The following is a 17101-nucleotide window of genomic DNA, read 5'->3' on the forward strand; positions in this document are numbered from 1 at the left end:
ATTTGATTTTATTGTGATTGTACCCCTCCTACCATCTCCTGCAGTTTCTTCTTTGTCTTTGGGCATGGAGTATCTTTCTTTGGTAGATTTCAGAGTCCTCCTGTCTGTGGTTGTTCAACAGTTACTTGTGATTTTGGTGCTTTTGCAGGAGGAGATGAGCAGAATCTTATACTCCTCCATCTTGAATCAGAAGCCCTGGGCATGCTCCCTTTCACTTGTAGGTCTCTTTTTGGTTGTGACTCACAAAGGCCAAGTCCACTTTGGGTTTGATTCCAGGTCTGTCTCTTCAATTTTTCTGCCTGTTTGCTAGTTATGACCCTCTCCTCAATCTGGTTAAGTATTCATGTCAAGTATTGTTCTTCTGAAAACAGAATTTCTGTCTCTAATACTAAGTTCAACAGTGATTCCTTGCCTGCTTGCTTAGTCACTAAGATGTGTCCAGTTCTTTGAAACCCCATGGACTGTAGCCTGCCAGGCTCCTCTGTCCACGGATTTCCCAGGCAAAAATACTGGAATGGGTTGCCATACCCAGGGAATCTTCCTGACCCTGGGTCAAACCTGAGCTGCTTGCATCTCCTGCATTGGAAACCAGATTCTTTACCACTCACCACCATTCCCAAAAAACGGACACTAGTTTTGAATAAAGATTTCTCCAAAGATAAGTAAATGACAATAAGTGCATGAAAAGGTGTTCAACATCATTAGTCATTAGGAAATACAAATCAAAACCCACAAAAATACATGTCACTTCATACTCATTCACTTAAATGATTAAAGGAACTAAAGACTGACAATAAAAAAAATGAAAAGTTATGGAAAAATTAGAACCCTCATACATTGCTTGTTGAAATGAAATTAGTGTAACCACTTGTAGAAAACAGTTTCTCAAAAGTTTTGATATGTAGGTACCACGTGACCCAGCAATTCCACTCTTAGGTGTATATCCCAAACATATAAAAAGACATATCCACACAAAAAATTACATCAATGTTCATTGCAGCATGATTCAGAATACCCAAAACCTGAGAATGACATAAATGTCCATCAACTGATGAAGGTATACCAAAATGTAGCATAGCCACATAATAGAATATTATTCAGCTATGACAAAAGACTAAAAATGAAATTTCAGCCATAAAACCATGTTGCAACATGAATGAACCTTGAAAACATTAAGTGAAAGAATCTAGTCACAGAAAACCACATACTATATGATTCCACTTATGTGAGTATCCTGAACAGGCAGATCCATAGTAACAGAAAGTTGGTTAATGGTACCCTGAGGCTAGGATCAAGGTTGGGACGCATGGAAGTGGGAATGAGGATTTCCTCATGCTAATGTGAATGCAGTTTCTTTTTAAGGAGTTGAAAGTGTTCTGAAGTCAGACTGTGGTGATGGCTGCACATCTCTGTGACTATCCAGAGATCACTGACCTGTACAGTTTTAATGGATACATTTCATTGGATGTGAAATCATATCTCAATAAAACCGTATTAAAAAAAAAAAGAAGTGGATGAGTTTTACAGCAGATAAAAAATTAAATTGAATAATGCAAGAAAGGCTCTTAAAACTATGTTAGGTTCAGAGGACTCTCAAAAACTAACACATTTACAGACGTCCCTGCTTCAACCCTGTTTATCTCAGGAACATCTACTCATTGGTCTTGTTTCTACTAAAACATGGTTTCTTTGGGAATCTTCCTTAACCTTTCTACTTCCTTAGACCCAAAACTGAGCATTACATTCAAAGATACATTGTCATAACCTCCATTTTTTATCATTAAATTGTGTATCTCAAAAAAAAAAAAAAAATTGTGTATCTCCTGTCAATATGGGATTTAAGAACATGTATAGTCCCTTCACCACTGTACTGTCAGAGACAATCACACAACCTGTCAAAAGAGAGACACTCAATACTTACTGAGTAATGAGTGAATAATATAATTATTATAGATCCCTAAGGAAAAATGTATTTTTTTCATTTTTTAAGGGAGTCACTTTTTAAATATCTGATTTTAGTTGGAGGATAATTGCTTTGCAGTGTCCTGTTTGTTTCTGCCCTACAACAATGTGAATCATCCATAAATATGCATATATTTCCCCCTCTTGATACTCCCTCCCACCCACCCCCATCCCACGCCTCTAGGTTGTCACAGGTCTGACACAAGGTTGAGCTCCCTGTGTTATGCAACAACTTCCCACTAACTATTTTACACTTGGTAATGTATATGTTTCAATGCTGCTGTCTCGATTCAACCCACATTCTCCCCTCATTGTGTCCACAAGTCTGTTCTCTATGTCTGTGTCTCTATTTCCAATCTACAGATAAATTCACCAGTACCATTTTTATAGATTCCACATATATGCACTAATATGCAATACAAATTCATTTTAAAATTAATTTTCATTGGAATATAGTTGATTTACAATGTTGTGTTAGTTTTTCCTTTAAAGCAAAGTAAATCAATTATCCATATACATATATTCAGTCCCTTTTCAGATTCTTTTTGCATATAGGTCATTACAAAATATTGAGTACAGTTCCCTGAGCTCTATAGTAGGTCCTTATTAGTTACCTGTTTCAAATATAGTAGCGTGTATATGTCAATCCCAGTCACCTAATTTATCCCCCCTTTCCCCCTTGGTAACAATAAGCTTGTTTTCTACATCCTGACTTTATTTCTGTTTTGTAAACAGGCTCATTTATACACTTTTTTTAAAGATACTGCATATAAGCAGTATCATATGATATTTTTCTTTCTCTATCTGACTTACTTCACTCAGTATGACAATCTCTAGGTCCATCCATGTCACTGCAGATGGCATTATTTTGTTCTTTCTGACTAATGTTCCATTGTAAATATGTACCACATCTTCTTGACCACAAATGCATTTTTTATTCTCTTCCTTCTCAGTTGCTGGCTCCACTCAGAAAAGGGATTTAAATGGGGTTTCCTTGGACCAGTCTGTGCCATCTTCTCTGTGAGTGATGACATCAAAGCATCGTTAATACTCAGCTAAGCATCATTTAAAGAGGAGAACTAAAAGTGGGGGGCATGGGTTGGTGACAGAGGTGACAAGAACAGGTGTGTTCCTGGGTTGTCATGGGTTTTGTTGCATTTTCTAAGACCATTCTTAAAATTTAACACACTAATACGGTTTAAAATAGAAACTACCTAAGTGCGGAAATGATGTTGGACAGGCTGGACAATGGACTGAAATTTTATTCAATAACTCTTTTCTGGTTTCCTGAAGGTCAATTTAGCTTTCTTTCTGATGACCCTTTGGATTTTGAAAAGCAAACTTTGTTCCCTCAACAGTGAGGTGTCCACCCTCCAGAACATGAGGTGAGATGGAGAAGAGACTGACCACTCTGCAGATGTGTGGTCACAAGAGTGAAGGCATGTGCCTGAACAGTTCCTTGTGTCCATCCTCAGGTTTTTCTAAGGAAACCCAGAGTAAAATGGATGGAGGTGTCCTAAGGCAGCAAGTTCAGACCCAGTGGTGTTTTCTGTTCATCTCTAATTCCAGTTTGTGAACTTGTGACTCCCTCAGCAACATTCTCTGGACTTTGTCAGCAGTCTTATGACAAATGTGCAGTGAACAATTATGTTCCCATGAAGCACTTCGAGGAATCTGTGACCACTTCCACAGTCTAGTACACTTTCACACCCCATATTTCAAGCTCATTCTCACCTCTCTCCCACTCCTCTTCCTGGTAAAAATCCCAGTGAACATTAAATCTTCTAGGAGGTTTAGGCAGCCCTTTGTTCCAGAAAATCTTGTGCATATATGATGCTCTTTCTTTTGCATTTCTACCATTATCTTTTCCAAATTACACATCTTACTGTTTTGTTGTTTCAGTCATTTGAGTAGATCATGAGCTTTATGAAACTAGAAATCTCACCTTTGTGATATTTAATGCCCAGGACACAACACAGAGCCTGATGCATGGTACTTCCTCAGGAACATTGGTTGAATGAAATTAGATATCTCTACGGAGGATCATAAAGCTTTTGCAACCTATGAAGTGTCACTTCCCTTTCCATCCAAATCAAAATGTCATTCTAGACCTCAGTGGCATTTCTATTGTGGAGCATCATTGACAGCAAAGAATGAAACCAATCACAACCCAGTCTGAGAAGTCATTAGCAACAGGGAAAGGAAGGAGCATCCACGGGTGATGATGAGAGTGGCTCTGGTTGTATCAAGAACTTACTTTCTCCTTCTACCAGGATGCTGACATTTAAAGCCACAGCTCAGCTCTTCATCTTGGGATGCACGTGGTGTCTGGGAATCCTGCAGGTGGGACCGGCTGCCCACGTCATGTCCTATCTCTTCACCATCATCAACAGCCTGCAGGGTGTCTTCATCTTCCTGGTGCACTGCCTCCTCAGCCAGCAGGTACCACTGTCTTGACTCCCTCTCAGGACTCGTCCCATCCTCACTCCTCTCAGGTGGGCTGACTCAGAGCATGCTTTGCAGGTCCGTGAGCAATACAGGAACTGGTTGAAAAGGATCAAGAAAACCAAAGCCGAATCTGAGAAGTACACGCTCTCCAGCAGGATCATGTCTGATGGCTGCAAACACAGTGAGGTAAGATCATGAACTGCCCCCAGAGCACTTCACTAACCAATTCATTGATCAGCACATGCCTAGCACACTGGACAACTGTGTATGAGCTGTTGATGTCTTAGGATGGCTTACCCTTTGTTTACTGTTTGACTCATTCTCAAGTGGCATTGGTGGTGAAGAATCCGCCTGTCAATGAGGAGATGCCAGATACCTGGATTTGAACCCTGGGTCAGGAAGATCCCCTAGGTAGAAAATGTCAATGAACTCCAATATTCTTGCCTGGAAAACTCCATGGACAAAGGAGCCTGGCAGGTACAGACCATTGGGTTGCACACAATCGGACACCACTGAGCATGTGTGCATACACACACACACACACACACACACACACACACATACTCACATTAACCACTAGCAGTGGTCTCAGTTTGTTTACAAAATGTATTTCACGTGTATTCCTTAGGGAACTGTGTCCATCTTGACTCATATCAGTATTCTTATTGGACACTTACTACGTGCCATGAATGGTTAACTAAATAAGCAACTAGCAATGATCTGAAATGGTGAGGCTCATTTTATTCAGAGTCACATGATCCTACCATTTTGTTGCACACCTGTCTCTACATAACACTCAGCAGCACCCCTCAAAATGCAGGAAATGGGGGGAGAGTGTGTACTTATCTGTGCACCAAGGAGAAAGGTGTTAGCCGGAGTTTTACACTGTCTTAACCGGACAGCCTGATATTTGGGCACTCTCTGCGCTGTGCCGCGCTGCGCTCAGCTGCTTCAGTCCTGTCTGACTCCGTGCTATCCTTGGACTGTAGCACGCCAGGCTCCTCTGTCCATGGGATTCTCCAGCAAGAATACTGGAGTGGGTTGCCATGCACTCCTCCAGGGGATCTTCCCGACCCAGGGATCGAATGCAGGTCTCCTGCACTGTAGGCAGATTCTTTACCCCTGAGACACTGGGGAAGCCCCTTGGTACCCTCTACCCACCACAAAACTGAAAAAGATAAGCAGTAGTGACAGTGATGGCAGTGATGACCAAGAAACAACACTTACTGGTTTAGACCTACAAACTTATTTTTCTTATATTTTCTGACCTCTTCCATCTTCTATTTAATGCCTTCAATCTTCCATCTCACTGAAAGGAAACTACTATATGCCTGGAAGCCCTTCTGCATTTCTCACATTACCTGTCCCCCCAACCTCCATAAGGACTGATTCCACCACTGAATCTTCTACCACTTCTCCCTTTCTCAACAAATGTTCTCAGCACTTATTTCACAAAGAAAATCAACATTGTCCTGATGATACTTTTTGTGAACTCTACACCATAACAAATATCAGCATGCATCCTCTTGTATCATTGAGACAATGATCCTTCTCCTCTCTGAAGACAATTATTCCACCTATGCTTTGAATCCCATTATCAGTGCTTATCAATTTTCCTTACATTCTTTTTCACACATATTCTCTCATTCTCTCTTCCACTTACCCTTCTTCCCTCACTCTTTCCTCTCATTTTCAACAGTATTTTCCCCATAGCCATGGATACATGTTTGGTTCTCTTCTGTCTTACAAACATGTACTATTTGGCCATCTTCTAGCTACCAGCCAAGAGTTGACATTTCTGTCTTTATTTCCCTGCCTTAAACTCATGCCTTCAGCCCATGCAAATTATAGATTCTTTCCCCTGTATTTCACCAAAACAAGTATCTCTTAGGTTTACAATGATCTCCATCTCCCAGAAAGTCTCAGAATTTCTGATCATTCTCCACTGTTTTCTCATAAAACACTTCATCCTTATCCTCACTAGATTATACTTATACATTCCTCTTTGTCTTTCTTCTGTTCTCTCTTGCTATTCTCTCTTTGTCTCCTTTGTAGTTCCCTACAAGGGATTGGTTCCAGAACAACTTTAATTCCTGTTTTATTCGTTTCTCCTAGACAACAATATTTATTCCTTAGATTCAGTCACAATAGCTGCAAATGATGGCCATTAGTTTCTTTATCTCTGACTTCTCCTCTGAAATCTAAAGGAGTATGGAGTATTTGACATTTTTGGTATCTCAAAGTCATCTTCAACTCAGCTTTCCAATTTAATGCTTACAATCTTTACCCTAATCCAGTTCTTTCCCATGGTGTCCTTCTCAATTTTCATGATACCACATTCATCCTGTGGCACAAGTTTGGATCCTGAAAGCTACTCTCAATAGTTATCTTATTATTATCACAACCTACCACCCTTGAAATTTTTGTTCTTATCTTTTCAATATGTCCACAATCTCTCCTGCTAGCTCAGCTTCCATCACCTTCTCCTTAGCCAGGCTGCCAGCTTGCCTAAACACCTGCTATGCTCACCTACCTGACTATTCTTTCTATCCTTGTCACCTCCCAAAACATCCTTTACCCAGAAATCAGAAAGATCTTTTCAATACACAAATAAAATCATTGCACTCTTTGCTAAACCCATTACATATAGAGTCAAAACCAAGAGCCATACATCAGTGAGAATTTGTTTGATTCATCTCCTGCTTTCCTCTCCAGCTTCATATATCATGTACTCACCATTATTCCAGCCACATCAAATTTCTTTCAGTTTTGAAAATTCAGTGTGCCTCTTTGGGACAAAGGCTTTGCACATAGTCCTTCTCTTTAAAACACTCTTTTTATTCCTTGACTCAAAACTATATATGCCTTCAGACATATCTCTATATGTCGATTCCTCCATGAAGTCTGTACCTGCTCAGATTAGATCAGATTCTTCCATGTTTCTCTCCAATAGCCCCTAGAGAGTTTTGTCAGAATCATCTTACTCTTGGTTTTCTCTATTTGATTAATATCTGTTTCCTTCTAGATTTAGCGTCTGCAGGCACCGTTTTGCTTTTCCTGTCTGTTATATCTTCAACATTTCACACAGCGCCAGACATGTAGAAATACTCAATACATAATTGCTACATGATTGGCTAAGTTAATCAGTGATTAATCTGCAACTGCAAGAAGGGGCAGAAACTGTCTTATTCATCAATCTCTCTCTCCAGTGTTTAACATTTTCCAAACGATCAGCAATTATTTACTAAACAAAGATGAATGAATGAATGAACTCCCTGATAATTAAGGGGATAAAATATCAAAAAAATTATTGATTATTTTATGGTGCCTGTTTCCTTTGGAAACAAGATAATTCTCTGCCCTACTATATTTTTTTAATTATTAACCATCCTGTCTACCAATTAACACCCAAGTATTTCCTTATGATCCCAGAGCATTGTGTAGATCTTAGTTCCCAGGCTGAAACAAATCTGGAATGAAATATTAGCTCAACCAAGTGTTTGCTGTGTCAGCTTGGTCAAATTGCTTTTCAAGCTGTGAAACATTTTAAACCTTCAGTTGCCTCATTTGTCTCCTCCCTCCAAATTAAGACCATTTTCTTAGATTAACTCAGTCAGGACTAACCATGTGCAAAGGGAACTTTGCAGACTCTAAGTGGGTCAAGTCTTGGTGGGAGGGGCTGAACATCCTCCTTGCACTAAATTCTGATTCAGCCAAGGTTGCAGAGTGTAACCTAGCAGGAGTTAATGTGGCTTCCCTCATACAACTGATGCTGTCCACATAGGGAGGTTCCCACAGACCTGAGAGGTTCAATGCCTTGCTCTACCACAGCCCTGTCCCTCTCATGGATTACACTCATTCAGGCAGAACAGAACAAATAACCCAGGAGTGTCTGCTTAAGGGAATGCTAACTCTCCATGTTCTTGAGTCAACTCACCCTCAGCAAGGGTGTAACCCTGTCCCTGGGAGACCCAGAAGAGGATCTGAGCTTCCCTCACTTCGGAATCCAAGAAAACTTGCACTTCCTTAGTGTAGTTTCCTACTGTTGCTGTAAAAGGTTACCACACACTTGCTGCTAAAAACAAACAAATTTATCTTACAGATCTAGAAGTCAAAAGTTCAAAATGGATCTTATGGGACTAAAATCAAAATGTCTGTATCCCTTCTGGAAACATTAGGGAAATATGCATTTCTTAACCTTTTTTTAACTTCTTGGTGCCACCTGCATTCCATGGTTAGTGGCCTCGTGATTCACTCAATCTTCAAAGTCTGTTTAGTGTAGCTTTTCAGATCAATCAGCTCACCTCTATCCTCCTCCTTCTTCCTCTTCTTCTTCTCCTCCTCCTTCATCTCTCTCTCTCTCTCTCTCTTCCTCACCTCCATCATTATATCTTTCCCCGCCTCTTACTCTCTTACATCTCTCTCTCCTTTATGAAGACCCTGATCATTACATTGGCTCATCAGGGTAATCCAGGATAAATTTTCCATCTCAAGATCATAAAAATTCATTTTCCCATGTAAGCTAAAAATTTGCAGCTTCCAGAGTTAAGATGTTGACATCTTTGTGGGATCATTTTTCTGCTGGCACGTCTTTTGTACATGGGTTACATTTATAGTTCAGTTCAGTTCAGTAGCTCAGTCGTGTCCAACTCTTTGCAACCCCATGGACTGTAGCAGGCCAGGCCTCCCTGTCCATGCCAACTCTTGGAGTTTACTCAAACTCATCTCCACTGAGTCAGTGATGCCATCCAACCATCTCATCCTTTGTCATCCCCTTCTCCTCCTGCCTTCAATCTTTCCCAGCATCAGGGTCTTTTCCAATGAGTCAGCTCTTTGCATCAGGCAGCCAAAGTACTGGAGTTCCACCTTCAACATCAGTCCCTCCAATGAACACTCAGGACCGATCTCCTTTAGGATGGACTGGTTGGATCTCCTTGCAGTCCAAGAGACTCTCAAGAGTCTTCTCCAACACCACAGTTCAAAAGCATCATTTCTTTGGTGCTCAGCTTTCTTTATAGTCCAACACTCACATCCATACATGACTACTGGAAAAGCCACAGCCTTGACTAGATGGACCTTTGTTGGCAAAGTAATGTCTCTGCTTTTTAATATGCTGTCTAGGTTGGTCATAACTTTCCTTCCAAGGAGTAAGCATCTTTTAATTTCATGATTTATAGTAGAAACACTGACATCTTCTTCATATTATATATATTTGAATAAATATTTGCCACTGTCCCCTACTTCCTGCAGAGATGATAGACATAGTGAAGAAACAAAATATACTTTCTCTATAGAGAAACACAGTAATGGCATCAGATAGTCATTGAAGGATTCTAAACTTCAAGTAATCTGATCAGCTATTTCTACTACCTATGGGCAAAGGACCAAACAAATCCATGGCTTAATGTAATTACATCTTCTACTGTCTCCTAAAATTTGGTGTCTCTTGTGCTTAAAAGTTAAGAATGTCTTTCTTTCATCCTGGAATCTCTTCTATGGCTTCCTGTCATCTTCTTCAAGAAAAACAAAATAATTTATCTGTGTTCCATTGTGTATAATTTCCTGGAGCACAATATTTGAAACCTTCTTGAGTAGAGATAATCATGTGAAGTTGCCCATCCCAAACACCAGAATTTTCCCTGAGCTTTCTATAGACCTAGGAATAAATAACTCATATTGGGGGTGGCAAGGATTGTCCAAAAGGACTTCAGTGTTTTTTCCTTTACATCTCAGGTGATTAACAACAGATAACATTTCCAGATTTTTATCAATTTTCAAACTGCCCTATTTTATGACTCCATGAAGAAAACATTTCCCAAACTCTGAGCAGAGAAATCGAGACATACATTTAGAAACAGAGAGTTGTTTGTGGTTTTTTTTTTTTTTTTTTTGTAGGACATTTAACTGTTATTATATTCTATAACTTCAGGGTTAGTAAATGTAGGGAGATAGGATTTCTGAGAAAGACCAGGCTCAACCAAATTTCATCCAATCTGATAGGCATTTTGATCTTATCCTGAGAAGTCCATCTGACAAGGAGATTTTTCTGACTCAAGGCTTCTTAAATTTCTTTTCTTTTTTCCAAAGGAAATATTTATCTTTCCATGGTCTCATGTATCATTTCTAAAATATTACCTTTCCAAGTTACTGTAAAAGATCCTTGATTTTTCACAGAGCTAGGACAAATAATTTCACAATTTGTATGGAAACATAAAAAATCTCGAGTAGCCAAAGTAATCTTGAGAAAGAAGAATGGAACTGGAGGAATCAACCTGTCTGACTTCAGACTATGCTACAAAGCTACAGTCATCAAGACAGTATGGTACTGGCACAAAGACAGAAATATAGATCAGTGGAACAAAGTAGAAAGCCCAGAGATAAATCCATTCACCTATGGACACCTTATCTTTGACAAAGGAGGCAAGAATATACAATGGAGAAAAGACAATCTCTCTAACAAATGGTGCTGGGAAAACTGGCTGGCCACCTGTAAAAGAATGAAACTAGAGCACTTTCTAACACCATACACAAAAATAAACTCAAAATGGACTAAAAATCTAAACATAAGACCAGAAACTATAAAACTCTTAGAGGAAAACAGGCAGAACATTCTCTGACATAAATCAAAGCAGGATCCTCTATGACCCACCTCCCAGAGTAAAGGAAATAAAAACAAAATAAACAAATTGGGCCTAGTTAAACTTAAAAGCTTTTGCACAACAAAGGAAACCAGAAACAAAGTGAAAAGGCAGCCTTCAGAATGGGAGAAAATAATAGCAAATGAAGCAACTGATAACAAAGAATTAAACTCCAAATTATACAAACAGCTCATGCAGCTCAATACCAGAAAAACAAATGGCCCAATCAAAAAATGGGCCAAAGAACTAAACAGACATTTCTCCAATGAAGACCTATAGATGGTCAACAAACACATGAAAAGATGCTCAACATTGCTCATTATCAGAAAATGCTAATCAAAACCACAGTGAGGTACCATCTCACACCTTTCAGCATGGCTGCCATCAAAAAGTCTACAAACAATAAATGCTGGAGAGGGTGTGGAGAAAAGGGAACCCACCTATGCTGTTGGTGGGAATGCAAACTAGTACGGCCACTATGGAGAACAGTGTGGAGATTCCTTTAAAACCTGGAAACAGAACTGCCATATGACCCAGCAATCCCACTGCTGGGCATACACACCAAAGAAACCAGAACTGAAAAAGACACATATACCCCAGTGTTCATTTCTACACTGTTTACAATAGCTAGGACATGGAAGCAACCTAGATGTCCATCGGCAGATGAATGGATAAGGAAGTTGTGGTACATATACAGAATGGAATATTACCCAGCTATAAAAAAGAGAATGCATTTGTGTCCATTCTAATGAGGTGGATGAAGCTGGAGCCTATTATACAGGGTGAAGTAAGTCAGAAAGAGAAACACCAATACAGTATATTAATGCATACATATAGAATGTAGAAAGATGGCAATGATGACCCTGTATGCAAGACAGCTAAAGAGAGGCAGATGTAAAGAACAGACTTTTGGACTGTGTGGGAGAAGGTGAAGGTGGGACGATTTGAAAGAATAGCATTGAAACATGTATATTACCATATGTAAAATACATGACCAGGGCAAGTTTGATGCATGAAACAGGGAACTCAGAACCAGTGCTCTGGGCCAACCCAGAGGGATGTGGAAGGGAGGGAGATGGGAGGGAGGTTCAGGATGGGGGTACCCATGTACACCCATGGCTGATTCATGTTGATGTATGGCAAAAGCCACCCCAATACTGTAAATTAAAGTAAATTAATTAATTTTAAAAAGATCTTTGGAGGGATTCCCTGGAAGTCCAGTGGTAAGACTTGGCACTTTCACTGCTCTGCGCCCAGCTTCAGTCCCTGCTCAGGAAAATAAGATCCCTCAAGCTGCACAGAGTGGCAGAAAAAAGATCATTTGAACTGTATCTTCTTATCCCTTGGAAAACCTGAAGTGTTATTCTTTGAGCCATTAAGTGAGGACAAAAGATACTTAGTTCTGTGTGTTTCAAGAAATTCATCATGTCATCAGTGTGAAAGAAGTCGTGGTGGTGGACTTCTTGGTTACTCAATTCCTGCAAATCTGGAATTTTACTGTGTCCGACAGGGCTTTCAAAAAACTTTCAACACCTATGATAAATCATGATGGAAAATAATATAAAAAGAATGTATATATGTGCATAACTGAGTCACTTTGCTGTATCTAATTATTAGAGAAACCTTGCCCCACTCACAGCAGCCTCTTGTGGCCACTAACCAAGAAACAAAATTAAAGTTTAAAAGGAATTGCATATTATGATGGGGCTACAAAGAAAGAGTTCATCTAAAAGAGGGGTCGTGTTGGGCACTCCGAGATGTCAACTTTGTTCTTGTCCTGCAGGTCCTATAGTGGTAGGGCATATCTCCACACCTGGGATGGGAAAGTTGCTGGATAAAGTCCCCTGGTCCTGGATACTGAGGAACAGGCAATTCCACAAGAGACACACAGGGGTTTGCTGTGGGAAATCTCCCCCACCCTGATGTCAGACGGCATATCCACCTTTATCAGCAACAATAACACCCAGAACCTCAGCTCCCCCATCACCTTGGTCTTCCAGCATGTGAGTCCTGCTGGGATGGAGCTGTGGATGTGGAAGAGTCCTCCTGGGTCCTGGGCAGAGCCTTGGCTTTCAGGGTGCTCCCCCACGAGTGCATCACATCCCCAGGAAAGCCCAGCATAAGCTAGCTTTGGGTCAGCATTTCCGAGCAATAGACCCACCAGCTCACACCTACTTCCTGTCCCTATAGTCAGTGATGCTTGGGCCAAAGGAGAAGGTGTACTGCATCTTCTGGGAGCGTGGCCAGAATGTAAGTGGTCACCGGGCCACCAGAGGCTGCAAGATGGTGGGAACCACAGACATCAGCAGCACCTCAGCAGCTTTGCTGTCCTCATGGCCCACTATGAAGTGCAGAGAGGAACCCTCAGAGTGGCTACATTCAGTGTGAGCTTCTGGGTAACAAATTCCCACACATGTAAAACCAGAAAAAATTAAATCTTGCATGGTATAGCTGGAATGGCTGCTCAGATTTTTACAATGCTGAAATCTTTCTGCCCGCCTGGACTGCATTCTTATTGAGGCTTGGAGTCCTCATCCAACCCTCTGACTTCTGGCAAAGTTCAGCTCCTTGTGGTTGTCAGACTGAGGTCTCATTGTCTTCCTATCTATCAGCAAGGGAGCAGGTATAGCTCTCAGGGCCTATATGTGTTCCTTCTCAGGTGGCCTCTCCTGGACCCTCTGACAGTGTCTCTATCTGGAGGCCACCAGGAGAAGCTTCCTTAGATGAAAAATCTCTAAACTTTGAATCTTTTCTCAAAAAAAAAAAAAGCAACTCAGTTTGTGGTTTTGCTTATTTTGTAGAGGAAGTTCCTTTTTTTGTTTGTTTTTTTCTCAAACTGGAGGATAATTGCTTTACAATTTTGTGTTGGTTTCAGTGGTAAAACAATGTGAATTAGCCACGGTGGTTTAGTCTCTAAGTCATCTCCAACTTTTGCAATCCAAAAGGCTGTAGCACCCCCCCCACCCCGCAGACTCCTTTTCCATGGACTTTCCCAGGCAAGAATACTGGAGTGGGTAGCCATTCTCTTCTCCATGGGATCTTTCGAACCCAGGGATGAAACCTGTGCCTCTTATGTCTCTTGCGTTGTTTACTGCATTCTTCATCACCATGTGGGAAGCCCACCCAGATTCACATTTGACTTCAAACCTGGAAGTGGTTATGTATACCACAGGGGACAGTGATATGGTTGTCAACAGAATTCTCAATACCATGAGAGTCTTCTGGAATGGAGTGCACAAGGGCTTATAGAAAGAAAGATTTGATGATGGCAGAGGTCAGAGGGGACCAGAAGAACCAGTGAGTACAGGTGAGTCAGGAGAAATCTTTGCCTCTTCACCTGACCAGGTGAGCTGTTTACTTTCTCTAGCTCATCAAAACCAAGACTCTCTGGCAACCTGAAGTATTGGGGAATTTACTGAAATAAAAGTGGCACTCACATGAAAGTAAGCATGAAATGACTGCAGCACAAAATGCCTAAGAATCACAGGAGCCCCCAGAAGTCTGAACAACAATCCAAGGCCAGGTTTCCTACAGCCCTGTGACTAGATGTCAAAATATCCATACTTTATAGATCATTTTACATTTAGTGAAGAGTTAAAATATTTGGGCTTTGAATGCCAAGAGAATAAGAAAGGAACCATCTTCATCTCATTTTGAACCCTAGACACTGAGTTCCTCTTGGTCCAAAAACCAAAGTTGTTTCTCCTGCACGTGTCAATAGATATTTTACATAGTAAATACAATCTATGTATTTCTTATTTGTTCCTTCTTTTTTCACACATCTGATAGATTATTCTCTTGAGACTACAAAGAGATTCTCCATTATTTTTTGACCATGTGGCCTTCTGTTGGATAAATTACATATCAAGTGTCTTATAATGAGTGTTTTTGTTAGGTCATTTGCTAATACAAATAATGTTGCAACTGTTTACACTTACTTCATTGATCTCATTTTTCATTATGCAGTTAGGTTGGATACTGCGTCAAATTCACAACTGCATGTTTGTAGATACTTCCATATTTCAACATCTTGAGGTCATTCCATGGACCCTGCCACCAATAGTATGTGTGTGTGTGTGTGTGTGCTCAATTTTGTTGAACTCTGTTGGGACTCCATGTACTGTGGCCTGCAAGCTCCTCTATTCATGAGACTTTCCAGGCAAGAATACTACAGTGGGTTGCCATTTCCTCTTCCAGGATCTTGCCAGCCTAGGGGTCAAACTCACATCTCTTGCATTCCTTGCACTGGCAGGCAGATTTTTATCCTGAGCCACATGTTTCCCTACAGCCTCACCACAAGGTTCTCATCAAGTTTTGTACTTTTACCCATCTGAGAGGTAAATAGTATATCTAGGGAAAGATTTGTATCTTTGTATCCTTTTTATTATTAGTGGAAGGGAACATCTTTCTTTATGAGTCAGTAATATTTCAATCTCTGGAAACAACTTGTTCACATCCTTGGCATATTTTTCTATTAGCTTGTAGTACTTTTCTTATGGATTGGGGCACACTCTTTATTCTCCTGGTGAAACTAAGACTCTCAAGTTTTACAGTGCATAAAAATCATCTGGAGGGCTTGTTATTTATTCGACATTTTACTGATAAATGTCATACCTGACCCAGGACCCAACATACCAATTCATGCCCATATCTTTATTCATGCGCTTCCCACTACTCTCATCCACACTACTGTACCTGGTGAAATCAGGTTCATTATCTACTTATCACATCTTCTAAGAAGCCAGGGAGGTCCATTGCTTTCTTTTCATTTACACAGAGAGAATCATCTGGACAGAGAATGCTCTAGGTCATTTCATGGACAGGAAAAAGATAGGGACATCATTGGAGGGACCAGGGCAGAGGGACCTCCGATTTCACAAATATAATTGACCATTTGTATTTATCTTCCCACTAGATGGTAAGGTTGGTGAAATCAGAAATCTTGCCCGTGTTATTTTTAATGCACAGGGTCAGCACAAAGCCATGTGCAAAAAACATTCAAAGTAATATCAGTTGATTGAAACTGGGGATATTTATCTAACATCATAAGGTTACTGAGATGTTGATAAGGATTGAATTGAGTCTATAGGTCAATTTGGTGGAATGCTACCATATTAACAATATTGTCTTCTGATCTACGAATGTGGCATGTTTATCCATTTCTCTGGGTCTTCTTTTACTTCTTTTGAGAAACTTCTTTAGTTTTCAGTGTAAAAGTTTTGCATTTTCTAACAAAGTGTCATTTTTACATATTCCTTCTCAGGAGACTTAAATTAACGACTAAATCAGATGATCTTCTATCCTGGTCGGCAAGGAAAATTGAACCGTCATCTTTGGGAAAACTTTTAAAATATCTTTTCATGTTTGTTACAGGAACTCCTCACAGAACCATTGTGTAAGGAAGTATGATGGGAATTCTTGATATTTAGATTGCTGGGAGAATTTTGCTTTTACTCCATATGGTATGCTCACCTCACTCTCAGCATAGTCAAAGGGCTCTGATGCAATTCCTCAGTTGCCTTAGATTAAATCACCTGCTTCAACCTTTTTCTACAAAGTTCCTCAAGTTTGTAGGTATATGAAGATATTTGAAGGTATGTGATAAGGAAAACAAACTTCAGAAAACTGTCTTAAAATACCATAAGACAGGAAAGTAAGGTTTAAACACCTACATGGAGGGTAAACAATTGCTATGATGTCCCAAATTTTTCCTGGATTTTGTCCTAAAAACACTTGAATTACAAGCAACGGGACAGTTGGTTTCAATCCATACATGCTTCAGCTTCTTCACCCTCCATCTAAAGATTACTAACTTAGGCATTAGAAAAATATATTTTACTACTCCCCATATGTGTGAGTGTTTGTAAGTCACTCAGTAGTGTCCGACTCTTTGTAACTCCATAGTCCATAGCCCACCAGGCTCTGCTGTCCATGGAATTCTCCAGGCAAGAATACTGGAGTGGATAGCTATTCCTTTCTTCGGGGGAGCTTCCTGACCCATGGACTGAAGTCTGGTCTCCCGCACTGCAGGCAGATTCTTCACCATCTGAGCC

General features: G+C 40.3%; 1 protein-coding gene across 1 annotated transcript in view; it reads left to right on the forward strand.

Moving 5' to 3' along the window:
• The window catches only part of ADGRE2 (adhesion G protein-coupled receptor E2), a 66552-nt gene extending 49772 nt beyond the window's left edge, over positions 1-16780 (forward strand). The window contains 5 exon segments of the mRNA XM_043911187.1: positions 2916-2982; positions 3256-3347; positions 4236-4404; positions 4486-4596; positions 16312-16780. Of these exon segments, the coding sequence (XP_043767122.1) occupies positions 2916-2982; positions 3256-3347; positions 4236-4404; positions 4486-4596; positions 16312-16320 (448 nt within the window). The 3' untranslated portion in view covers positions 16321-16780.
• The last annotated feature ends 321 nt before the right edge of the window (positions 16781-17101 follow it).

The sequence above is a fragment of the Cervus elaphus genome, chromosome 9 (assembly GCF_910594005.1).
Source record: "Cervus elaphus chromosome 9, mCerEla1.1, whole genome shotgun sequence".
Classification (NCBI taxonomy): Eukaryota; Metazoa; Chordata; class Mammalia; order Artiodactyla; family Cervidae; genus Cervus; species Cervus elaphus.